This window comes from Mytilus trossulus, chromosome 2, assembly GCF_036588685.1.
Source record: "Mytilus trossulus isolate FHL-02 chromosome 2, PNRI_Mtr1.1.1.hap1, whole genome shotgun sequence".
NCBI lineage: Eukaryota > Metazoa > Mollusca > Bivalvia > Mytilida > Mytilidae > Mytilus > Mytilus trossulus.
Window position 1 is genome coordinate 78,379,193 of NC_086374.1, and position 26,247 is coordinate 78,405,439.

The window sequence follows — 26,247 nt, forward strand, 5'->3', positions numbered from 1 at the left end:
ACCATACTTGGCCACAATCATTACTAGGGTATCTATTTGAAAAAAAGTGTCTAATGACCTACCAACCAAGATGACCGACATCAGTAAATACAGTAACAGGTGAGCGACACAGGCTGTTGAGAGCCTCTAGTTTTCATTTTTATACGACCGCAAATTTTGAAAAAAATTTCGTCGTATATTGCTATCACGTTGGCGTCGTCGTCGTCGTTGTCGTCGTCCGAATACTTTTAGTTTTCGCACTCTAACTTTAGTAAAAGTGAATATAAATCTATAAAATTTTATCACAAGGTTTATGACCACAAAAGGAAGGTTGGTATTGATTTTGGGAGTTTTGGTCCCAACATTTTAGGAATTAGGGGCCAAAAAGGGCCCAAATAAGCATTTTCTTGGTTTTCGCACTATAACTTTAGTTTAAGTTAATAGAAATCTATGAAATTTTGACACAAGGTTTATGACCACAAAAGAAAGGTTGGGATTGATTTTGGGAGTTTTGGTTTCAACAGTGTAGGAATTAGGGGCCAAAAAAGGGCCCAAATAAGCATTATTCTTGGTTTTTAGCACAATAACTTTAGTTTAAGTAAATAGAAAATAATGAAATTTAAACACAATGTTTATGACCACAAAAAGAAGGTTGGTATTGATTTTGGGAGTTTAGGTCCCAACAGTTTAGGAATTAGGGGCCAAAAAGCAACCCAAATAAACATTTTCTTGGTTTTCGCACCATAACCTTAGTATAAGTAAATAGAAATCTATGAAATTTAAACACAAGGTTTATGACCATAAAAGGAAGGTTGGTAATGATTTTGGGAGTTTTGGTCCCAACAGTTTAGGAATAAGGGGCCCAAAAGGTCCAAAATTAAACTTTGTTTGATTTCATCAAAATTGAATAATTGGGGTTCTTTGATATGCCGAATCTAACTGTGTATGTAGATTTTTAACTTTTGGTCCCATTTTCAAATTGGTCTACATTAAGGTCCAAAGGGTCCAAAATTAAACTTCGTTTGATTTTGACAAAAAATTAATCGGTTGGGTTCTTTGATATGCTGAATCTAAAAATGTACTTAGATTCTTGATTATCGGCCCAGATTTCAAGTTGGTCCAAATCTGGTTCCAAAATTAAACTTTGTTTGATTTCATCAAAAATAGAATAAATGGGGTTCTTTGATATGCCAAATCTAACTGTGTATGTAGATTCCTCATTTTTGGTCTTGTTTTCAAATTGGTCTACATTAAAGTCCAAAGGGTCCAAAATTAAACTTAGTTTGATTTTAACAAAAATTGAAATCTTGGGGTTCTTTGATATGCTGAATCCAAACATGTACTTAGATTTTTGATTATGGGCCCAGTTTTCAAGTTGGTCCAAATCAGGATCTAAAATTATTATATTAAGTTTTGTGCAATAGCAAGTCTTTTCAATTGCACAGTATTGCGCAATGGCAAGAAATATCTTATTGCAAAATATTGTGAAATAGCAATTTTGTTTTTAATTAGAGTTATCTTTCTTTGTCCAGAATAGTAAGCAAGAAAAATCTAATTGTAAGATTTTTTTTTATTTGGAGTTATCTTTCTTTGTCCAGAATCAACTTAAATCTTTGTTATATATACAATATACAATGTATATTCACTTTTTACTACCAACTGATAAATTAAAATAATCTTTACCATTCAGTGATAACAAGCAGTTTTTTTTACATCTTAATATTTTATGATGTATTTAAATGAGTAGTAATTGTTGCAAACTCCATTAGAAATTTTAATTGAGATTAGTTTTGGAATAAGGGAAAGGGGGATGTGATTAAAAAAAATGGGTTCAATTTTCTCATTTGAAATTTCAAAAATAAAAAGAAAATTTCTTCAAACATTTTTTTGAGAGGAATAATATTCAACAGCATAGTGAATTGCTGTAAGAGAAAACAAAAAATTTAAGTTCATTAGAACACATTCATTCTGTGTCAGAAACCTATGCTGTGTCAACTATTTAATCACAATCCAAATTTAGAGCTGAATCCAGCTTGAATGTTGTGTCCATACTTGCCCCAACCGTTCAGGGTTCAACCTCTGCGGTCGTATAAAGCTACGCCCTGCGGAGCATCTGGTTATTTATTATTTGGGGGGGGGGGGGGGGGGGGGAGTATTTGACAGGGCTCACACTATTTCTAGTTGATCATATAAATTCATTTAAAGCATAAAAGACAAGTTAAAAGAGCAATGGGCGTATCATGCGCTAAAGCGCAGCCCTTTATTAAATTGTTATTTGGATGGAGAGTTGTCTCATTGGCACTCACACCACATCTTCCTTTATCTACTATGTGAATGTAATCAGTGTATAATTGATAGTATGAGTAACAAGCTTTGTCTTAATCATTTATATTGAAACACTCCACATTATTTTGGGAGACAACAAGAGAAAATGAAAGAATCATCGGTTTCAGACATATTTAATTCTACGAGATTAAGAAGGTTTTCTTTTCATTTTTTTCATTTTTCAATCTGAATTTAGTACAAACGCCATAGTTGATATGGTGTATTTGATTATTAAAAGTCAACTAGCCAGGAATCTTCACAAACAAGTCTTATAATAATTCCAAAGGACACTGAACTTCAATTTAGCGTATTATAAAAATGTAAATGTATGACTTAGATGGAAGGTTGTCACATTAACACTCATACCACATCTTCTATATATGTATGTGTAGGGTACTTTAGATAAGGCCTTCAAACATCAACATAAACTACCGGTTAACCTGTTAATTGGTCGGACGATTATCTGAGTAACTCGTTAGGCAAAAGTGTACGATTTGACAACACTAGTCACAATGCAAATATTGAAATCCAGATTAATTAATCTTTTGATAGGTGGTCGTTTCAAAAAAGAAGTAATCATAGATGGTCAGAGTTACCTACTCTTGATAAGGGATGAAGGAGGATCACCCGAAATGCAGGTATGTATTATAATCAATACTATAATCAATACTAAAGAGTTATAGAGAATGGATAGCAGGTTGTTTGAAAAAAGGATGTTATTTATCCCTTATTTTTTCTAACGGGGATTGTATAATGCTACCATGTCGTCGTTGTCATTGAAGACATTTGGTATGGACAATATTTAAGTTTAAGTGTATGGATCTCTTTGAAATTTAAGCAAAAGGTTCTTTACCATAAAAGGAAGGGTGATGGTCCCAACCGCTTAGTAATTAGGGACCAAAAAGGTGCCTCAAACAAGCATTTTTGGGGGTTGGCAATTTTTGTCTCCCTTTGATGGTGTCAGCAGCAACTTAGACTGAGTCAACAATGTATTAGTTTGTTATAAGGTCTAGTTTATGATGAACTACAAGTGTTAGGTCAATTACATTTGGTATGCAGTTGTATTAGCATTGGCACATCTGATTTCCATGAAGTTTATTTGGCCCTGCCCCTTCTGTCATGGCCTATTGACTTATTTTACATGTATGAGTTTGTGATTAGGTCAGTTTATGGAGAACCACTAGTGGTAGGTCAATGATATTTGGTATGCAGTGGTATAAGCATTGGCATATATCTCATTTCTTTGGAGATTATTTGACTGAGCTCCCTTAGTCATGGTCAATTGAATTTGCTTAGTTAACATGTATTAGTTTGTGATTAGATCAGTTAAAGGGGTACCATTAGTGAAAGGCCAATGTTAATTGGTCTTAAGTTGTATAAGCATTGACACATCTCATTTCCAGGAAGAATATTTGGCACTGTCCACTCAGTCATATGGTCTATTGACTTTGAAACTTTTGCTCAATTTACATGTACATGTATTAGTTTGTGAGTATATACAATTAGATCAGCTTATGTTAAGTCAATGATGTTTGGTATGCAATTATCATTTTTATGGAGATTATATAGCACCCCCATCTCTTCATGGTTCTTTGACTTTGAAACTTTTACATTGTATACAAGTTAATGTTTGTGTTTAGGTTTGTTTAAAGTGAGTGACTTATAGGAGTGACTTATAATAAGTCAATGGTATTTGGTATGCAGTTCAGTTGTATTATCATTAGCAAATCTCATTTACATGGAGATTGTTTAGCCATGTACCTGTCATAGTTTATTGACTTTGAATATTTTTTAAACTTATGTAACATGATATTTTAATTTCAACATTCGTTGGCTGTATAAATATTTTGATATGAGCGTCACTGATGAGTCTTATGTAGACGAAACGTGTCTGACGTACTAAACTATAATCCTGGTACCTTTGATAACTATTTGCTTAATCACTGTTATTAAAAGGCAAAACATATCTCTGTGTTAACAGTTTATTTATCTTTAAGGTTTAAGAATTTATTTATTTTTTTAAAAAGGGGGTCAATTTTTTAATCTGTAAGAAATAACCAATTTTCCCAAGAAAAATTGGGGGTCACAATTGCTAAATCTTTGTATATAGCCTGAAAACTGGTTTACTAAGTAATGTGCAAAAGCACAAAGCAAAAAATCTTTAATTGAATATAAATTGAATCATATAAACAATTTTAAATTCTTTGAATAAATTTATTCTGTGTCAGAAACCTTATTTATGTGTTCAATATTTAATTACTGTCCAAATTAAGACCTGTAATAAACTTGAATATTGTGCCCATTTTTGCCCCAACTGTTCAGGGTTTGACCTCTGCTGTTGTATCCAGTTGGGATCGGTGATGCAGTTTATTTTACCTATATGTAATTTAGTATTATATTTCACTGGAACCAAATAAAGCAACACCAGTTTATGTTTAAACTTGACATTTTCAACCTAATTTACAAAGGAAAAATAGGTTAATGATTTGGGGATGTACTGCCTTCATTAACATGAAAACACTTTGACAGTTTTCTTTCAAATTAAGATACCGTATGTTGTTTCCTGTGACTAAATGAAAGGTCAAGTCCAATTTTCACTATTTTAGCTTTTCTAGTTGATGATATATACAATGTAGCTCTTTCCTAAAAATTCACCTTAAATTAAGTTTGTCTCAACCAAATGTTATGAAACTTATACACAAGGCTTATTATCACAAAAAAAATCAAGATTGAAATTTGGTGGCATCATTTTAGAGTTTACAAATAGAAAAATTGCTGTGTTTTTAGCTCACCAGGCCCAAAGGGCCAAGTGAGCTTTTCTCATCACTTGGCGTCCAGCGTCCGTCGTCCGTCGTTAACTTTTACAAAAATCTTCACCTCTGAAACTACTGGGCCAAATTTAACCAAACTTGGCAACAATCATCATTGATGTATCTAGTTTAAAATTTGTTGTTGGGTTGCTGCCCCTAAATTGGTAATTTTAAGGAAATTTTACTGTTTTTGGTTATTATCTTGAATATTATTATAGATGGAGATAAACTGTAAACAGCAATAATGTTCAGCAAAGTAAGATTTACAAATAAGTCAATATGACCAAAATGGTCAGTTGACCCCTTTAGGAGTTATTGCCCTTAATAGTCAATTTTTAACCATTTTTTGTAAATCTCCATGATCTTTTACAAAAATCTTCTCCTCTGAAACTACCGGGCCAAATTAATCCAAACTTGGTCACAATCATCATTGATGTATCTAGTTTAAAAATTGTATTTTTTGACCCGGCCAACCAACCAAGATGGCCGCCACGGCTAAAAAAAGAACATGGAGGTTAAATGCAGTTTTTGGTTATAACTCAAAAAACAAAGCAATTAGAGCAAATCTGACAAGGGATAAAATTGTTTATCTGGTCAAGATCTATCTGCCTTGAAATTGTAAGATGAAAGAGACAACCTGTTGTTGGGTTGCTGCCCCTGAATTGGTAATTTTAAGGAAATTTTGCTGTTTTTGGATATTATCTTGAATATTATTATGGATAGAGATAAACTGTAAACAGCAAAAATGGTCAGCAAAGTAAGATTTACAAATAAGTCAACAGGACCAAAGTGGTCAGTTGACCCCTTTAGGAGTTATTGCCCTTTATAGTCAATTTTTATCCATTTTTCGTAAATCTTTTCCTCTGAAACTACTTAGCCAAATTTTACCAAACATAGCCAGAATCATTATTAGGCTATATTGTTTAAAAATTGTGTTTTGTGACCGGGCAAACCAACCAAGATGGCTTGCAAGTGAAATAAGTCGACCTCATTAAATCCTTATTTATGTGAACTTCAATTTAACCCCTAGCTAGAGATTGACAAAGCATGCATTGTATGTGTACTGGTTATTTTTAAAGAAAAAAGAATGTAAACAATGAAAGGGAAACTACGGTAAATCATTTGATTACTGATTCGATCCATATAAAATCATTCTTATACGGTTAAAAACAATGAGAAACATATGTTTAATCTATAAAAAAAATCTAACAGACCTATAAAAATCAAATTGCATGTGTCGGATTAATCTATTCATATCTATATTTATGTTTACATTGCGTATATGGTTATCTGAGGTCAAATCAATAGTTAATTAGATGGTGTCTGGACTAAAATCAACACGAAACGAACCTACATATTCTCTACCCCATGCTTTGTAAACTGTTTATTTTAGACTTTTGGTAGTTTGGATAAATGTTTTACATTGTTATAAATAAAATATGAGAATTTGATTCAAATCGGTGACCATGAATTTGACAGCTAGCGCCCCTTTAAGAAATGTATTCACTTTGCTAACTACCACAAAACTCAGATCCAGAACAAATTTGTAGAATCACATTTACAGTTCTTGAGTTATGTCCCTTTATAACTTTATATGCAAGCAGGGACATCATCTGTGTCCCATGGATACATTATTCCTGATTTATTTTTGTTATTGATTTATTACAGTTTACACACTGGGTTGATGCTGTGATATTTGTGTTCAGTCTTGAGAATGAGATGAGTTTCCAAACAGTGTACAGTTATTTTGCCAAAATGGCCCATTACCGCAATGCTGCAGAAATCCCTTTGATACTAGTTGGCACTCAAGGTATGTTGCTATGTTGTTCACACCATGCAATCTACTAGAATTAACGTGATCAAACCCTGTAGAATTTTAGCTGTTATTGTATTAAATCAATAATCTGCTCCCTTATAATCTATTCCCTGCAGCTTTTGCTTTATTTGATAATTTGTCAAATTTTTTTTTTATACATCCGCAAAAAATGTTTTGGATAGTATATTGCTATAACATCGTCTTCGTCGTCCTTGTCCAAAGACATTTGGTTTCCAGACAACAACTTTAGTTTAAGTGTATGGATTTCTATGAATTGTAATCCATAGGTACAATACCACAAAAGGAAGGTTGGGATAGTTTGGGGGGGGGGACAATATTTTTTCTCACAAGATTTAAGAAATTTTCAATTTTCCAAAGAAAAATTAGGGGTCACAATTGAGTTTGGTAGTTCTTTGTATAAAGTGTGAAAACAGATTATTTTGCAACAGCACAGTGTTTTGCACCAATGCAAGAAATCTTAAATTGAATATGAATTCAAATCGTATGACCAATGTCAAGTTTTTTTACTACATTTATGCTGTGTCAGAAACCGATAATGTGATCAACATTTAATTACAATTCAAATTCAGACCTGTATCAAGCTTGAATATTGTGTCCAAATTTGCTCCTCAGCATAGCAGTTTATTTATTGTATAAAATTTTAAGTGTTCTTATAAGCTTTTGGAAAGAAATGAGATCTCAGGGTAAATTATAGATTATTTTCATCACTTGCTTAACTAGGTGAGTGACTTGTAGAAATTACTGGCCAAGTAACTTATACTTGCCCAACATTTTGAGATTACAATGGAGTACAATTCCTAGTTTTTGTTGAACATATGTAAGTACAAGTAACTGAAAGATTTTAAATTACACTAGTTTATTCTTATGCCCCCCTTTTCTTTGAAAAAATAATTGCTTATAAAGGGAATCACTTGAGCATGACTGGAGTGAGCCCCCACTTATGAAAAAATCTGGATCCTTCACTTTTCTAGTGGTGCAAGCTGGCAAGGAAAGTTGAAATTTAACTCAACTTTACTTTACATTCAATTTCAAAAAGGAAACTAAATACAAAAGTCAGCATAGGATTTATGATTATTTCTTAAAGAATTAGTATGCTACCCTCTGTTGCTGTATTGCTTTAGTCCTTAGTGAGCCAAATAACCAAGTTATAAGGAGAAATGTATTGAATCTTCCCTTGTTACCCCTCTGTTGCTGTATTGCTTTAGTCCTTAGTGAGCCAAATAACCAAGTTATAAGGAGAAATGTATTGAATCTTCCCTTGTTACCCCTCTGTTTCTGTATTGCTTTAGTCCTTGGTGAGCCAAATAACCAAGTTATAAGGAGAAATGTATTGAATCTTCCATTGTTACCCCTCTGTTGCTGTATTGCTTTAGTCCTTGGTAAGCCAAATAACCAAGTTATAAGGAGAAATGTATTGAATCTTCCCTTGTTACCCCTCTGTTGCTGTATTGCTTTAGTCCTTGGTGAGCCAAATAACCAAGTTATAAGGAGAAATGTATTGAATCTTCCCTTGTTACCCCTCTGTTGCTGTATTGCTTTAGTCCTTGGTGAGCCAAATAACCAAGTTATAAGGAGAAATGTATTGAATCTTCCCTTGTTACCCCTCTGTTGCTGTATTGCTTTAGTCCTTGGTGAGCCAAATAACCAAGTTATAAGGAGAAATGTATTGAATCTTCCCTTGTTACCCCTCTGTTGCTGTATTGCTTTAGTCCTTGGTGAGCCAAATAACCAAGTTATAAGGAGAAATGTATTGAATCTTCCCTTGTTACCCCTCTGTTGCTGTATTGCTTTAGTCCTTGGTGAGCCAAATAACCAAGTTATAAGGAGAAATGTATTGAATCTTCCCTTGTTACCCCTCTGTTGCTGTATTGCTTTAGTCCTTGGTGAGCCAAATAACCAAGTTATAAGGAGAAATGTATTGAATCTTCCCTTGTTACCCCTCTGTTGCTGTATTGCTTTAGTCCTTGGTGAGCCAAATAACCAAGTTATAAGGAGAAATGTATTGAATCTTCCCTTGTTACCCCTCTGTTGCTGTATTGCTTTAGTCCTTGGTGAGCCAAATAACCAAGTTATAAGGAGAAATGTATTGAATCTTCCCTTGTTACCCCTCTGTTGCTGTATTGCTTTAGTCCTTGGTGAGCCAAATAACCAAGTTATAATGAGAAATGTATTGAATCTTCCCTTGTTACCCCTCTGTTGCTGTATTGCTTTAGTCCTTGGTGAGCCAAATAACCAAGTTATAATGAGAAATGTATTGAATCTTCCCTTGTTACCCCTCTGTTGCTGTATTGCTTTAGTCCTTGGTGAGCCAAATAACCAAGTTATAAGGAGAAATGTATTGAATCTTCCCTTGTTACCCCTCTGTTGCTGTATTGCTTTAGTCCTTGGTGAGCCAAATAACCAAGTTATAAGGAGAAATGTATTGAATCTTCCCTTGTTACCCCTCTGTTGCTGTATTGCTTTAGTCCTTGGTGAGCCAAATAACCAAGTTATAAGGAGAAATGTATTGAATCTTCCCTTGTTACCCCTCTGTTGCTGTATTGCTTTAGTCCTTGGTGAGCCAAATAACCAAGTTATAAGGAGAAATGTATTGAATCTTCCCTTGTTACCCCTCTGTTGCTGTATTGCTTTAGTCCTTGGTGAGCCAAATAACCAAGTTATAAGGAGAAATGTATTGAATCTTCCCTTGTTACCCCTCTGTTGCTGTATTGCTTTAGTCCTTGGTGAGCCAAATAACCAAGTTATAAGGAGAAATGTATTGAATCTTCCCTTGTTACCCCTCTGTTGCTGTATTGCTTTAGTCCTTGGTGAGCCAAATAACCAAGTTATAAGGAGAAATGTATTGAATCTTCCCTTGTTACCCCTCTGTTGCTGTATTGCTTTAGTCCTTGGTGAGCCAAATAACCAAGTTATAAGGAGAAATGTATTGAATCTTCCCTTGTTACCCCTCTGTTGCTGTATTGCTTTAGTCCTTGGTGAGCCAAATAACCAAGTTATAAGGAGAAATGTATTGAATCTTCCCTTGTTACCCCTCTGTTGCTGTATTGCTTTAGTCCTTGGTGAGCCAAATAACCAAGTTATAAGGAGAAATGTATTGAATCTTCCCTTGTTACCCCTCTGTTGCTGTATTGCTTTAGTCCTTGGTGAGCCAAATAACCAAGTTATAAGGAGAAATGTATTGAATCTTCCCTTGTTACCCCTCTGTTGCTGTATTGCTTTAGTCCTTGGTGAGCCAAATAACCAAGTTATAAGGAGAAATGTATTGAATCTTCCCTTGTTACCCCTCTGTTGCTGTATTGCTTTAGTCCTTGGTGAGCCAAATAACCAAGTTATAAGGAGAAATGTATTGAATCTTCCCTTGTTACCCCTCTGTTGCTGTATTGCTTTAGTCCTTGGTGAGCCAAATAACCAAGTTATAAGGAGAAATGTATTGAATCTTCCCTTGTTACCCCTCTGTTGCTGTATTGCTTTAGTCCTTGGTGAGCCAAATAACCAAGTTATAAGGAGAAATGTATTGAATCTTCCCTTGTTACCCCTCTGTTGCTGTATTGCTTTAGTCCTTGGTGAGCCAAATAACCAAGTTATAAGGAGAAATGTATTGAATCTTCCCTTGTTACCCCTCTGTTGCTGTATTGCTTTAGTCCTTGGTGAGCCAAATAACCAAGTTATAAGGAGAAATGTATTGAATCTTCCCTTGTTACCCCTCTGTTGCTGTATTGCTTTAGTCCTTGGTGAGCCAAATAACCAAGTTATAAGGAGAAATGTATTGAATCTTCCCTTGTTACCCCTCTGTTGCTGTATTGCTTTAGTCCTTGGTGAGCCAAATAACCAAGTTATAATGAGAAATGTATTGAATCTTCCCTTGTTACCCCTCTGTTGCTGTATTGCTTTAGTCCTTGGTGAGCCAAATAACCAAGTTATAAGGAGAAATGTATTGAATCTTCCCTTGTTACCCCTCTGTTGCTGTATTGCTTTAGTCCTTGGTGAGCCAAATAACCAAGTTATAAGGAGAAATGTATTGAATCTTCCCTTGTAAACTTATGTTTATTGCTTGAATAAACACTCTTTAGACACAAAGTTGTGTCAGGGATTTGATTTGGATGAACAAAGCTGTTATTTTGGAAGCTACATGCATTTACATTTCAAGGCATATTTCTTTCTTCCCTTTCTACCATAGATACTATGACCACTTGTCTGTTCCTAAAAGACATAGATCATGTATTGTGCACCAAAATTATGATCTATTATGGCACCAATATGTCTATTATACTTTTCAAATTGAATTTATATATATTTTTTTCTCTCACATTTACCAGAAATCACTTGACTTTTTGAGATGACAAAACATTTTTATTATATTCACGAATAATCAATCAATTATCTTTACATGAGCCCATTTTGGCCTTTATATCAGCTTGGGTGCAAATAGTCTGTGATAGTGTTTATTTAATAAGTGAAAAATTTAAGCCAGAAAGGGAAAGGGTTAATGTCTCAAAAAATCAAATTTAATTCACATTGCAGAGAGAGAAATTGATGAATTAAATCCTGTAGAATAAAAAGTAATGTTGTGCATGTGTTGGGAGAAATCATATGTTGATTAGCAAAAGATAAACGAAAATACATTCCAAAATCTGCATTGCATAAAATGATAGGTATCAAGCTGTGACATGCTTATGTCAAATCTTCAATCAATTTTGATTATGCATCATGAAAACTGTAATCATTAAAATGAGAGGGCAGCTAAATTCCTGGTGAAATTTGAACCATTCTTCTAACTGATTGATAAAGTTATCTGTGTATCCAGGGGTTTTTGTAGTACAACTGTTTAGTATGAAGGTTACTGTGTTCTTTCATGTCATTTCCCAAAAAACGTTTTAACCAGCAACAGGAAATACTTGAATCAGTAGACGCCTCATTGTGTGGAATTGTAAGTTGTTTTATTGTTATTTGTTAAAGAGATTCTTAGATGGCATTTATCTTTACACAGGACAAGATTTATGTTATAAGATTTGTATCACAAGTTTTTGTATTCAAAGACATTTGTACACATACAAATATTAATCTGATAAGATTGTAAACAAACAATAATATTGCTCCTAGTTTTCCTTGTTCAATGGAGAAAGACGTAGTTCTAACAGTCTCTATATATTGCTTCTTCCTCTAATGAAGTTGTTGAAGAAAAAAAAAGTTACTAACAGTATTCTGTCGGCATATTATTTTTATTTTAAAATTCTGGGCAACTAGATTGAAGGAAATTATATGTCAATTTAACCAACTAAAATGCAATTTATAATAAGCACATTTTTTTTTCTGACATCTGATTTTTAATTTCCAGCTGTATGTTGGTGTTTATTTATTCAAAAAGATCTGTGTATAAAAATTTTAAAATGAAATTAGATATAAATTTGATTTCAGTTGTCCTGTGTTAGAGAAAAAATATGAAAAGCAAAGCAGTTATAAACGGAGATATCAGTATGCAATATATTAATTGAGTGCATACATTTTGTTTTAGAAATAAATACCTTGAATCTGGATATTTTTCTATAGCTCTTGAATATTAAAGTGAAGCAATGCATTAAATTCCTGCCTGACTTATTGATTGAACTACACATGTTGTCACTCACTATAATTGAAATAAAAATTTATGCATTGTCATTTGACATGTTTGATATTGCAACACATACATATCAAATTGAACTGTCTTCAAAGTATCTTTATTAGAATATGTATTATATTTCTCTCACCCTACCTAAAAGCCAATGTGAGCTTTTACGATGAATTTGCATCCATTTTAAACTTTTTCAAAGTTCTTCTCCTCTGAAACTACTGAACCAATGTCAACAAAACTTGGGAGTGAATGATTCTATCTAGTTTAAACTTTGTGTTTTATCTCAGTTATTCAAACATTGCCACCACCACTTTAAAGGCTAAACTTTGTATAAGCTTATTTTTGTCATTAATGTAATTAGATGTAACAATAGACACAACATATAAAAAAGTTCATCAGTATCACAATATGTTAGACAGTTATTGCCCAATCAAAATTTCTGTTTATCATTAATGTTCAATAAATCTATAAATGGCTTATGATGTTATGTGTGTAGATAGATGATCCAGTTTATTCTTTTGTATTTTGCAGATGCCATCAGTGAAAGCAATCCCCGTGTTATAGATGATACCAGAGCCCGAAAACTCGCCAATGACCTTAAAAGATGTTCATATTATGAGACATGTGCAACATATGGTTTAAATGTTGAAAGAGTGTTTCAAGATGGTACTCTATTAATTTATGCCCTGCCTAAAGTGTTGTTTTTTTTGGGGGGGGGGGGGGGGGGGGGGGTGATAATATAATTTTTTGGTCGTATATTGGTATCATGTTGGCGTCTGCATCGTCGTCCTCCGAAGACATTTGGTTTTCACACTCTAACTTTAGTAAAAGTAAGTAGAGATCTATGAAATTAAAACACAAGGTTTATGACCATAAAAGGAAGGTTGGGATTGATTTTGGGAGTTTAAGTCCCAACAGTTTAGGAATTAGGGGCCAAAAAGGGCCCGAATAATATAAAAAGAAGATGTGGTATGATTGCCAATGAGACAACTATCCACAAAAGACCAAAATGACACAAACTTTAACAACTATGTCACTGTACAGCCTTCAACAATGAGCAAAGCCCATACCGATTAGTCAGCTATAAAAGGCCCCGATAAGACAATGTAAAACAATTCAAACCAGAAAATACCTTATTACTGCAACATGTGAATTAACATCAATGACTTATATACCAAACTACAAAGTGACCTGAGCAAAAATATACCAACTTATAAGTCCTTTACTGTCGTACTAAAATACTATTGCCAAGTTGACCTGATGCTGCTTCTAAGATAAATATTTTTTAAACAAGATTCTATTGTTTTGCTGTCTCACGGATTTATACCAGCACTTCTATCATTCTTTAAATCTATCTATGTTAACAAACAATAGGATAAAAGAAATATTTTATTACTTCTAAGCATGTGTAATTTCACAACATATATACATATTTACATAAGAAATTACAAATTGGAAAAACTGGGGACTAACAGCTGTTTGACACTTTTGAAATTAAAATTGAGTTATCCCCCTTTTCATATAGATATAAAATTTTAAACTTGGGGGATGAAATACAAAGGCTAATGTGTAGAAATTGTATCCAATTGGCATACCAAAGTATAATTTAACTGAATAAACATGTGATTTAGTAAGAATAATTTAAAATATATATCAGCATATTACTAAGTAAAGGCAAACAAAATTTCAAAAATTAGAATTGTAAAAATTATACATAAGCATATGTATAAATAGTAAAAACAAAAGAAAATCCATACGTAAGCATGGAAAGTAAAAGCAAGTAAACCATATGTAGGCATTGATAATAAGCTACAAGAAATTCCATACGTAAGCATGGAAAGTATTTAGACATAGAATTGACATACGTCAGTATGGACAATAAAATAATAAGTTAGTTCACACGTCAGTATGAATATAAGTTACACAAAATAGAGACATCATCAGCATGAAAATAAATTAAAGTAACCCATACGTCAGCATGGATAGTAAAATGCAAAAAGAATCCATACGTCAGCATGGATAGTAAAAGGCAAAAAGAATCCATAGGTCAGCATGGATAGTAAAAGACAAAAAGAATCCATCGTAAGCATGAATAGTAAAATAACAAGATCCATACATCAGCATGGATAGTAGTATAAAGAGATCCATACGTCAGCATAGTCTTTATTAGATAGTAATTATAAGAGATCTATACGTCAGCATAGATAGTAAAATATAAGAGATCCATATGTCAGCATAGATAGTAAAATATAAGAGATCCATATGTCAATATAGATAGTAAAATATAAGAGATCCATACGTCAGTATAGATAGTAAAATATAAGAGATCCATATGTCAGCATAGATAGTAAAATATAAGAGATCCATATGTCAGCATAGATAGTAAAATATAAGAGATCCATATGTCAGCATAGATAGTAAAATATTAGAGATCCATATGTCAGCATAGATAGTAAAATATAAGAGATCCATATGTCAGCATAGATAGTAAAATATAAGAGATCCATATGTCAGCATATATAATGAAATAATAGAGATCCATACGTCAGCATAGATAATGATATATAAGAAAGAGATCCATACGTCAACATGGATAATGAAGCAGGTTCAAACCATACCTTAGCATGGATTGAAAAAAGTGCTTTCCATACGTCAGCATGGATGGTAAAAACAAAATTTTATACAAAAGGCAAGCCTAGACAATAAAGCATAAGGAACCCATACATCAGCATGGCTATAAAATAAACAACAGAAAAATCCAAACATAAGCATGGATAATAAAACAAATAAACATAAAATAAGTAGTAATAAACAACACAAAAATGATATTAAAAAATAATAAGAAAAATATAGTGTCAAGTATGTCCATAAAAATTTACTATTAGTTTCTTTAAAAATGAATTGTCCCCAGAGGCACTAACAACAAAGGCGATTGTAGGGGATGGCGGTGAATGATGAAATTCTAGATATAAATTTTCAAACGAGAACTTTGCTCTGCACATAAAAGGAACAAAGAGGTTTTGAAATCTGAGAAGTAATTTACAATGAACCAAAGTGAGGCTGGAATGACCACGCTGATGAAATTCTTTGAAAGGGGCACCAGGGGGTAATAACAGCAATCAACTATAATTATATACATAATTGCCAATATTGGAAATTTGCCAAAAACTTTACTATTAATAAATTCCATTGGAACTTTGCCAAAAACTTCAGTTTAATGAACTTCATCGGAAATTTGCCAACATAAAATTTGTATTGGAGTTATCTTTCTTTGTCCAGAATAGTAGTTAAATCAACTTAAATCATGACTGTATGACATTTTATATTTTATGATGTATTGAAATGAGTAGTTATTGTTGAAAACTCCATTAGAAATTTGAATTGAGATCCTTTTTGGAATAAGGGAAAGGGGTAGATGAAAAAAATTGGCGGGTGCAATTTTTCTTATTTCAGATTTCAGAAATGAAAAAAGAAAATTTCTTTAAATATCAAAGGATTAATATTCAACAGCATAGTGAATTGCTCAAAAGCAAAAAAACAAACATTTTAAGTTCATTAGACCACATTCATTCTGTGTCAGAAACCTATGCTGTGTCAACTACTTAATCACAATCCAAATTCAGAGCTGTATCCAGTTTGAATGTTATGTCCATACTTGCCCCAACCGTTCAGTGTTCGACCTCTGCGGTCGTATAAAGTTGCGCCCTGCAAAGCATCTGGTTCATGATTCACTTAACATAGAAATAGGAAAAAGGGAATTGGTACATTCTAAGGATGATATTTTTGGTTAAGGTATAATGAAGATCTGTCAGACATCTTCTTCCTGTTTTTTGCTACATTGAATAAAGAGTTGAGTATGCTTAACAGAACAAAGCTTGCTCTCTTGTAAATACTGTTTAAGTTTATATGATACCTTTAGTAAAACTTTCATCTAAAACTTTGAACATGGAATTCAATCATTATCAGTAAAACAGGCAAGACACTTACTTCCATGTCTGTAGTCTAGGATTTTCACAGGTTATATTTTTGTTTTATTAAATATATTAATAAAATTTGTAAAGCATTTCGTATTTTTTGCCTCTTCTAGCACAGGGTTTGTAGTTACTTGATTTCTATATTCACTTACGACGTAAGGTCAAATTTTTCATTAATAAATTTGCCATCTTTGTATTTCAGCTTGCCAGAGAATAGTCCAAACTCGTTACCCATCACTTTCATCATCACCAATGCCAAGTGTTCCTATGACCCCAGTTCATTCTCATAGAGCCTACTTCATATCCCAATCTAATGCTAGCAAACCATTCGATACACACAGTACCAGTAGTCAGTCAACATCAAGTTCTGGTACCCTTGTCACAGTAACACCTACCAGCAGTACCAGTAGTATTGTACAGGTATTCAATTACACATGATTTGAATTAAGGAACCAAATACTTCATACAGAAAATTAAGATATATCACTGAGTTAATGACAGATAATTTGTTCATGTTATAAGTATAATAAGCCTCAATTTAACTTTTAACGCTAAATTCAATATAAATAAGAAGATTTGGCATGATTGCCACTGAGACAGCTCTTCACTGGAGACCAAATGCTGTAGATGTTATCAATTAGAGGTCACCATAAAGCCTTTACAGATCAAGTTCAATTTGGATGGTGTCACTTTAGCCAATCTTGAGTTATGATTTTTGTTAATTAAAAAATAGCAGAATTTGTCCTATATTTACAAGTGGGAAGCATCTGTGTCCCATGGGCACACTCTTCACTTATTTTGGAACATTTTGGTGGCAGGGGAGATAATCTTATTCTATGAGATCTTTTAAAAGACACTGTTTGGTGATTATTTACTCTAATTCGTAAATGTTTTTGTAGAGCCAAAGTAACTTAAAAGAAGAAAAAAGTAAAGAAAAAGAAGGAAAATCAGAGAAGCAAGATAAAATTGATAGAAAGAAAGAAAAACAAATGAAGCAAGAACAGAATCAGTTAGATGAGGTAATAATGTGTCCAATATTTCCTATCTACTCATTAACAGTCAAAATATTACTTCCAAAGTTGCATTTGCATTTTAATGTTAGAAAACTTATTTTGGAAGTTCTTCATATTTTTTTTAAAACCCAAAGCAAAGGACCGATGTTGTTGACTGATTCTAGCATTTGTTTATCACTTGGCTTCCATTGTTTCTTGTCTGTACCTGTGAAATGAATAGGCTAATTAAAACAAAGTTATTGTAGAAGGTAGAGACTGTATTGATAGCCAACTTCAGATAAACTTTTTCATGTGACAAGTAAATGGGGGGAATGAATATGATGCATCAAAAACATTTTCTGAAAAGCTTTAGTCAGTGTTAGTGGGACATAAAAAAACGCTTCGTTAATCACTGTAACAAATATTTTTATCTTAAGACTTTTTGTGAAACGAGGAGTTGAACTTATTTTTATACGACCGCAAATTTTGAAAAAATTTTCGTCGTATATTGCTATCACGTTGGCGTCGTCGTCGTCGTCGTCCGAATACTTTTAGTTTTCGCACTCTAACTTTAGTAAAAGTGAATAGAAATCTATGAAATTTTAACACAAGGTTTATGACCATAAAAGGAAGGCTGGTATTGATTTTGGGAGTTTTGGTCCCAACATTTTAGGAATTAGGGGCCAAAAAGGGCCCAAATAAGCATTTTCTTGGTTTTCGCACTATAACTTTAGTTTAAGTTAATAGAAATCTATGAAATTTTGACACAAGGTTTATGACCACAAAAGAAAGGTTGGGATTGATTTTGGGAGTTTTGGTTTCAACAGTTTAGGAATTAGGGGCAAAAAAAGGGCCCAAATAAGCATTATTCTTGGTTTTCGCACAATAACTTTAGTTAAATTAAATAGAAATCAATGAAATTTAAACACAATGTTTATGACCACAAAAGGAAGGTTGGTATTTATTTTGGGAGTTTCGGTCCCAGCAGTTTAGGAATTAGGGGCCAAAAAGGGACCCAAATAAGCATTTTTCTTGGTTTTCGCACCATAGCTTTAGTATAAGTAAATAGAAATCTATGAAATTTAAACACAAGGTTTATGACTATAAAAGGAAGGTTGGTATTGATTTTGGGAGTTTTGGTCCCAACAGTTAAGGAAAAAGGGGCCCAAAGGGTCCAAAATTAAACTTTGTTTGATTTCATCAAAATTGAAAAATTGGGGTTCTTTAATATGCCCAATCTAACTGTGTATGTAGATTCTTAATTTTTGGTCCCGTTTTCAAATTGGTCTACATTAAGGTCCAAAGAGTCCAAAATTAAACTGAGTTTGATTTTAACAAAAATTGAAATCTTGGGGTTCTTTGATATGCTGAATCTAAAAATGTACTTAGATTTTTGATTATTGGCCCAGTTTTCAAGTAGGCCCAAATCGAGGTCCAAAATTAAACATTGTTTGATTTCATCAAAAATTGAATAATTGGGGTTCTTTGATATGCCAAATCTAACTGTGTATGTAGATTCTTCATTTTTGGTCCAGTTTTAAAATTGGTCTAAATTAAAGTGCAAAGGGTCCAAAATTAAACTAAGTTTGATTTTAACAAAAATTAAATTCTTGGGCCTCTTTGATATGCTGAATCTAAACATGTACTTAGATTTTTGATAATGGGCCCAGTTTTCAAGTTGGTCCAAATCAGGATCTAAAATTATTATATTAAGTATTGTGCAATAGCAAGTCTTTTCAATTGCACAGTATTGTGCAATGGCAAGAAATATCTAATTTCACAATATTGTGAAATAGCAAATTTTTTTTTAATTAAGAGTTATCTTTCTTTGTCCAGTATAGTAAGCAAGAAATATCTGCAAGAATTTTTTTTAATTGGAGTTATCTTTCTTTGTCCAGAATCAACTTAAATCTTTGTTATATACAATGTATATTCACTTTTTACTTCCAACTGATAAATTTAAATAATCTTTACCATTCAGTGATAACAAGCAGTTTTTTTACATCTTAATATTTTATGATGTATTTAAATGAGAAGTAATTGTTGCAAACTCCATTAGAATATTTTAATTGAAATTAGTTTTGGAATAAGGGAAAGGGGGATGTGAATAAAAAATTGGGTTCAATTTTTCTCATTTGAAATTTCATAAATAAAAAGAAAATTTCTTCAAACATTTTTTTGAGAGGATTAATATTCAACAGCATAGTGAATTGCTCTAAGAGAAAACAAAAATTTTAAGTTCATTTGAATACATTCATTCTGTGTCAGAAACCTATGCTGTGTCAATTATTTAATCACAATCCAAATTTAGAGCGGAATCCAGCTTGAATGTTGTGTCCATACTTGCCCCAACCGTTCAGGGTTCAACCTCTGCGGTCGTATAAAGCTACGCCCTGCGGAGCATCTGGTTTATGTCTGTAATATTTTTAATAGTTGAAATGTATTTCATTGTTCAAAAAGGATAAATGGATTGATTCAAGATTATCAATGTAGTAATGTCATCTCTAATTTTTTTAATGTATTCATGAAGTTATGAATAGTGCTTATATTGTCATTTAGTAATAATATCATTTACCTCATTTAGGTGATTGGTTTGTCATGATTTTGGACTATATTTCATAAAAACAGAAAAATGTTATGACTACCTCTACTTTAAATCAGGTCCTATCTACTCATATGTAGTCATAATACGTGCACATTTCTTAGAGTGGCAACTGTTCATTTTAAAGATTTTTTCTGCTGTTTGGATAAAATGTAACTTTATGGTACTTTTAGCCGCTTCATGACTTACTTGACTTATTCCACTTCGTCCCATGGGGGACATAGGGCGACTACAGTCGCTTCATAATAAACTTTAATAGCTGGGAAACAATTTCAATTTTCATCAATAAAATCATGCAGGGGGTTTCTCACCTTAAACCAATTATATCTGTTATATATTTTTTTAAATCAAGCTCGTTACTCAATACTTTTAATTAAAAGCAAGCTAAAAACTTTTAAATAAGAAAAAAAACATTAAATGTGTGAATAACAGGATATTTCCTAAATAACTTTTTGGAGGGTTGGAAAATACAAGATTTTTGTATATGAAATTTAAACGCCTCCTTTTGACAGCCACAGTAGTTTATAAACATCTGAGCCCCTTGTTGAACTTAACCTAACACAAGTAACTCTTCAAATATATTTTCTCTGATTTATTTCTGGCACATTATATTTTATCATGCATAGTTATTTTCAGACATATTTTCAAATAACAGGTCACATCAAATCATCATGTGATTAAGAGAATGGTTTATATATCAGGAATTTACTATTGGTTTTATTGCAAGAAAAACTATAGAAAGGAAAGGAAAATAATTTATGCTATTTTGTTCTGTTTGCACATTTGTATTTTATTTATTCTACAATTTTTGTATTGTGTTTGAGGAAATTCAAATCTGTATCTCCAATACTGTAAACCATTAGTCACGTATATTTAGTATATGGAATGATTGTTAGATGTACCCATTTGTCTGGCAGGTTTCATCTGATTTCTTTTCCACGGTTCATTGGTTAATTTTAAGATTTCATCATTCATGTTGGATTTTTTTGGTTCTATTAGATTCTATAAGCAATAACAATTTGTATCCTATTAGCTATATTTTGTGTAGAAAATGATTGTTAGGTTTGTATATCTGTCTGGCAGTATTCATCTGATCTTGACCTCATCTTAATTGTTCATTGGTCAAAGCTCTAATTTTGATCTGTTGCTCATATACTATAAACAAAATGCTAACTTGGTATATGGTATGATTGTTGTGTGAATATGTCAATCATTGATAATGTAAAGGTTATATGGTACTAAGTAAAACCTTTATATTACATAATTTCAACATATTTAATCATGAACGGTTAAGCAAGCAAGCCATTTTAATGTGATCACTCTTTCAAATATTGTAAATAGAAAACATTATATTTTATGGATGCTAAGCATATGACAATTTTAAAGGTTTGCCCTATTTAATCTGTATGTAGGACCTGTTCTCTATAAACTTAACTTTGCCTCTAACAAATGAAATTAAACTTATACACAATGCTTATTACCGCCAAACTCAGATCAAGTTTTAAATTTAAGGTATTCTCAAGTTATGTCTGTTTATGAATGTAAAAAATGCTGAATGTGCCTTTACCATATTCTGAATTTACTGTTGCCAAATGTTTATAAAATGATCACAATGTAAGATCATTTACCGTAATTGGCTAGCCAATCAACAAACCAGATGCAAGAAGGTTGCAAACACAACTTTCTATTAAAATTTAAATTAACGATATCATTTTCACTTTCTTTCATTTAAAGACATGGATTACTAAATCACATTAACTTAATTTTAGGTACAAAAACTTTGAAAGTTCTTATTGTTTTAGTGTTATTCTAACATTAACAATCAATGAAAGACCAGTTATTTTTTTAGAAATATGTTAAACAGATAGAATAGCAGAATTTAACATACATGTATGAGAATAGCAGAATTTAACATACATGTATGCTTAGCAATACATTTTATTAAGAATCCAGGTTAGTTCAAAAACGTTTTTAAGAAATTCAATCTCAAGGTAGAGAAAAAAGTTTTTTGAAAGGAAAAGTGATACACAAGGTGGTAAAAAAGTTTCATCTTACATACTCTATACCCATATCAAAAGTCCTCAATTTTGTTTTTTTGTTTTTTTGTTTTTTTTTACTTTTGGACTTGATAAACTATTCATACACATTGTAATTATGGTTTGTGTAAAGCTTTATCTGTTGTACTTGGCTTTTCATTCTACCCATTTATTTGCCATTGCATCTTTTGAATTTATATTGCAGAGCTACTACTTTTCCCAAAAATTATCAACTTTAATGAAAGGGGAGTAGGGACTGGTGCAGGGAAGAAGTTTTTTTGAACTTTTTTGATTAATTTGTAAATATTCATGAACTATGTTTTGATTTAAATGTTATAAACTGACAATCCTAAAAGGATCATTTATATAACAATCTAATTTGATTTCACTGAAAACAAAAACAAAACAAAGTAATATATTTCTGACAGATATCAGCATACAATCGCGTTATACTTCACTGTTTCAGAATCTAATGCATTCTGGACAGTTTTTTGAGAAAAAAACATATACCAAAACTTAACTGCCTAAAAGACAATGGAAATTCAATCAATGGGTCAAAAAATAAAATGCTAGTTTAACCTCAGTCTAATTAAAATCAAACCTGTCAGCGCTTCCGTTTTCTGATATGTTTCGCCATACATAAATAAACGATGGCAAGTGAGATGTGTGACTTTTATCAGACAGGTTTCACTTAAGGTAGCACAATACAAAGATTTTTTCACTCCCAATCAGACAACTTTAAACTGATGTAATTCATTTCATCCTTCTTTATATTTTATAAATGAGTTACCAAAAGAAAGAAGAAAGATTAATCTTTCAATTTGTGATAATTTCATTATGACATAATTATTAAATGATTAATTATTATGTAGTTAGTTGCTATATTGTGATGTTTACACTTGAATGAATTTAGCGTCTTTGTTCTTCATAGCATCCCAAAATATTAAAGAAAGATGAGTGGAATTACAACAGTTTAAAGATGTCTGATTGGGGATGAAAAATATTTGTATTGTGCTACCTTAAGTGTACAAATAAACTTATCGGAGCCCTTTAGGTTCTGAAACAGTGAATTATGATGCCTGCCTCCTACTCCTTGCAAATTCATATTTAAAAAACAACTTACGGCTTAAACAGAAAATATTAATATCATCAATTTTAGTTTATACAGGAACACTTACATCAATGTTGTCAAAAAAATTCTGTGTGGTGAATTTATTACATTATATTTTTATGCTTCACATTTATTTTCTTCCCATTAGACTAATGCATGTTGCATGTTTTGTGGATTTTGTCGTTGTAGGCTGACAGATGGGAAATAAATGATATATCTACCTCAACACCACTATCCTCACGTAAAAACAAGAAAATGTCTGTTATACAGAAGTCCAATTCATTCAGTGTAAGTGGACTTGTGAAGTAACTTCCTGTGATATATAGAGATTAGATTGTTTAATACAGCATGTTAACCTGCATATAAAGATTACCTCTGTATAGTGATCTAGGAATTCAGTCAGAATGACACTTTCCATCTTTATCATGCTTTTGTTACATGTGTTTGGAAAATAGCACAAATATTCATGAAAATACTAATTTCAACAGAAATTGTCTCAGTAGCATTTTTCCATCACTGAAGTACTGAAGTATTGAATTTTTTGACAGTCTCTGCTATGATTATTGTCTTATTTTATCCATGTGTGGCCTTGCAGAGGTGATCTTTGTTATACAGAGTGTTGTTGCTGTCCTGCCCCGACAAATGGCTATAGCTCTATTAGTATGTGTTGCTCTTTGTGGTATTAGTAAGAAAGAATGGAAGAATTTTAAAAGCTGGATTAAATTTTTTTTAACCTTTACAACATTGAAGGAACAGGTCCTAGATTTTATATTCTTGATTTTAACTATGTCCTTGTCTAAAACCAGTGAATTTGGGTATATTTTTTTTAATGCCCCATCAATGGTAGGGGCCATTATGATCTGTGAGTATGTTTGTCATTAAGTCTGATTGTTTATTAGGACATCAGGTTAAAGGTAGTTTTCCTTGTAATTTTGGTTACAATTAACACAGGGTATGAAATTAGCAGGGGCCCAAGGCTAATGACCCCTAAAATTGGTGTGGGCTACTAAAATTTCTGCTTTTCTTGTATAGGACTATATATGGGCTACACAATTTAAGCTGTGAGCTACCATTGCGAAAGTTTTAACACTTTTTTACCCAATAACACATTGTGAATGCAACTCCTTGGGGAAGTTATGACAAACTGCTCTTTTATTTGGCAAGATTGTTTGTAATCATTTGTAGTTGACATGTAAAAAATATAATTTCATTATAAAAGCATTGGTAGGCCATACTATTTTGTACTTCTCTATCTTGCGTAATATGTCCCTTTAAAATGTTGTATGCAAGTAGGGGCATCATCTGTGTCCATGGGGACACCTTCTCCATTTATGTACTATTGTATCTTGTGAAAAAATCCTCTGAGCCTGTTTGAAAGAAAGCTTTCATACATGTTAAGATTTTAAGTCATGATTAGTTGTAGACCATACTTTACAGGCATAGTTTACCTAAGCCGTATTTGGTAAAACTTTTTGGGATTTTGGATCCTCAATGCTCTTCAACTTTGTACTTGTTTGGCTTTATAAATATTTTGATATGAGCGTCACTGATGAGTCTTATATAGAAGAAATGAGCTTCTGGTGTACTAAATTATAATCCTGGTACCTTTGATAACTATTACATTTTGAGTTTATAAGGGAGTGTAGGATTTTTACCCATTTTATTCTTGTTACTTTTATAACACCTTAAAATGAACTCAGCACCTCTAAAAGTGTTTGCCACAATCTAATTAAAAACCGATCTCCTGTTTTCTGATATGTCGCGTTAGAGTTCTAATGAAATCGCTTTAAGGTCACATGTGAGTGAACTGGAAGTTATGAATTTATAATGATATGCAAATGAGTTGACGACCTAATAATAATCCAATCAAAAAAGTTTATGAATTATTTGGACTGACGATTTCTTTGTAAATGAAATGAGTTACCTCCCTTTACCACCCGATAAACTTTCAAGATTGTCGAAGACTCATTTTCATTGGCCGAAAAAGACACACCTACGAGGTCACTCACATGTGACCTCAAAGTGGGTTTCGTTAGATCTCCCATGCGACATATCAAAAAGCGGGAGCGATAAGAGATTGGTTTTTAATTAGATTGTGTTTGCCAGTGACTAATACCTTATTGGATAAGGGTGCATTGTACAAGGGAATAGAATGTATTATTTCATTTAAGAGAGACTTCCCTGACAAAGGCTTTTCTCTTTGTTTTTTTTTCAATCATATTAATGGGTAAATGACCCTCAAATCATCTATGACAAGAAATTCCTCCCAGATCTTTTTAGAAATTGCTCCCAAAGGATCAAGACATGTTGTTTAGTGTTATCTAATGATGTGTTTATTGTTTGAAAGGTTATTCTAGATGAATACTGTTAGGTATAAAGAAGAGTAGTTTAAAAGCTCCTTAAGAACCCTGATGTAAATAAAATTTCAAGGAATTTCCCTTGGTTCTTTTTGTTAAAATATAAACTTAGTTATAGTCATGTAAATTACTCTGTCTTTTTTCAATCTCTATTTTCATTAACTGTTTTCATTTTTTCGTTTGGCTTTGTGATCTTTTTGCATGCAATGCTTGTTTTTGTTCATCCCCAGGGAGCAACAGAGCTGCGACAACAGACCCTGCATCCTTCCACAACCACACCTATTTTGAGTCGGAAAAATTCAAAGTTTTTAAAATCATCTTTCCTAAGTGTAAGTGATACAAACCACGGTTATACTAGAGTGGTATAGTTAAAACAATGCTAGTTCTAAAATACTAACAGTATTTAACCAATATATAACCACTCTTACCACTAGAGTACATAGAATCTCTGTTCATAAATGTTAAGAATGTATCATATAGTATTGAAAGGAATCAAATATAGATAGGATCATTGCAGGATATTTACTTTTAAGGAGTAAACTGTAAAGACAAATTTATGCAGATATGTTTGGTAGGTGGTCGTTATAGCTCCCTGAATTTTAAGGGGGGGGGGGGG

At 32.4% G+C, this 26,247-nt stretch overlaps 1 protein-coding gene across 11 annotated transcripts in view; it reads left to right on the plus strand.

The window, feature by feature from the left end:
• LOC134708049 (arf-GAP with GTPase, ANK repeat and PH domain-containing protein 1-like) overlaps positions 1-26,247 on the plus strand; it is a 100,734-nt gene that overhangs the window by 33,377 nt on the left and 41,110 nt on the right. For 5 of the 11 annotated variants that reach the window (XM_063568311.1, XM_063568315.1, XM_063568312.1 and 2 more), the window contains exons 4-10: positions 2,857-2,942; positions 6,783-6,924; positions 13,091-13,225; positions 16,736-16,953; positions 17,433-17,552; positions 23,464-23,562; positions 25,862-25,960. In XM_063568311.1, coding sequence (XP_063424381.1) covers positions 2,857-2,942; positions 6,783-6,924; positions 13,091-13,225; positions 16,736-16,953; positions 17,433-17,552; positions 23,464-23,562; positions 25,862-25,960 — 899 coding nt within the window. The remainder of the gene's footprint in view (positions 1-2,856; positions 2,943-6,782; positions 6,925-13,090; positions 13,226-16,735; positions 16,954-17,432; positions 17,553-23,463; positions 23,563-25,861; positions 25,961-26,247) is intronic. The other 6 variants (XM_063568313.1, XM_063568318.1, XM_063568319.1 and 3 more) reach the window with 2 other exon arrangements.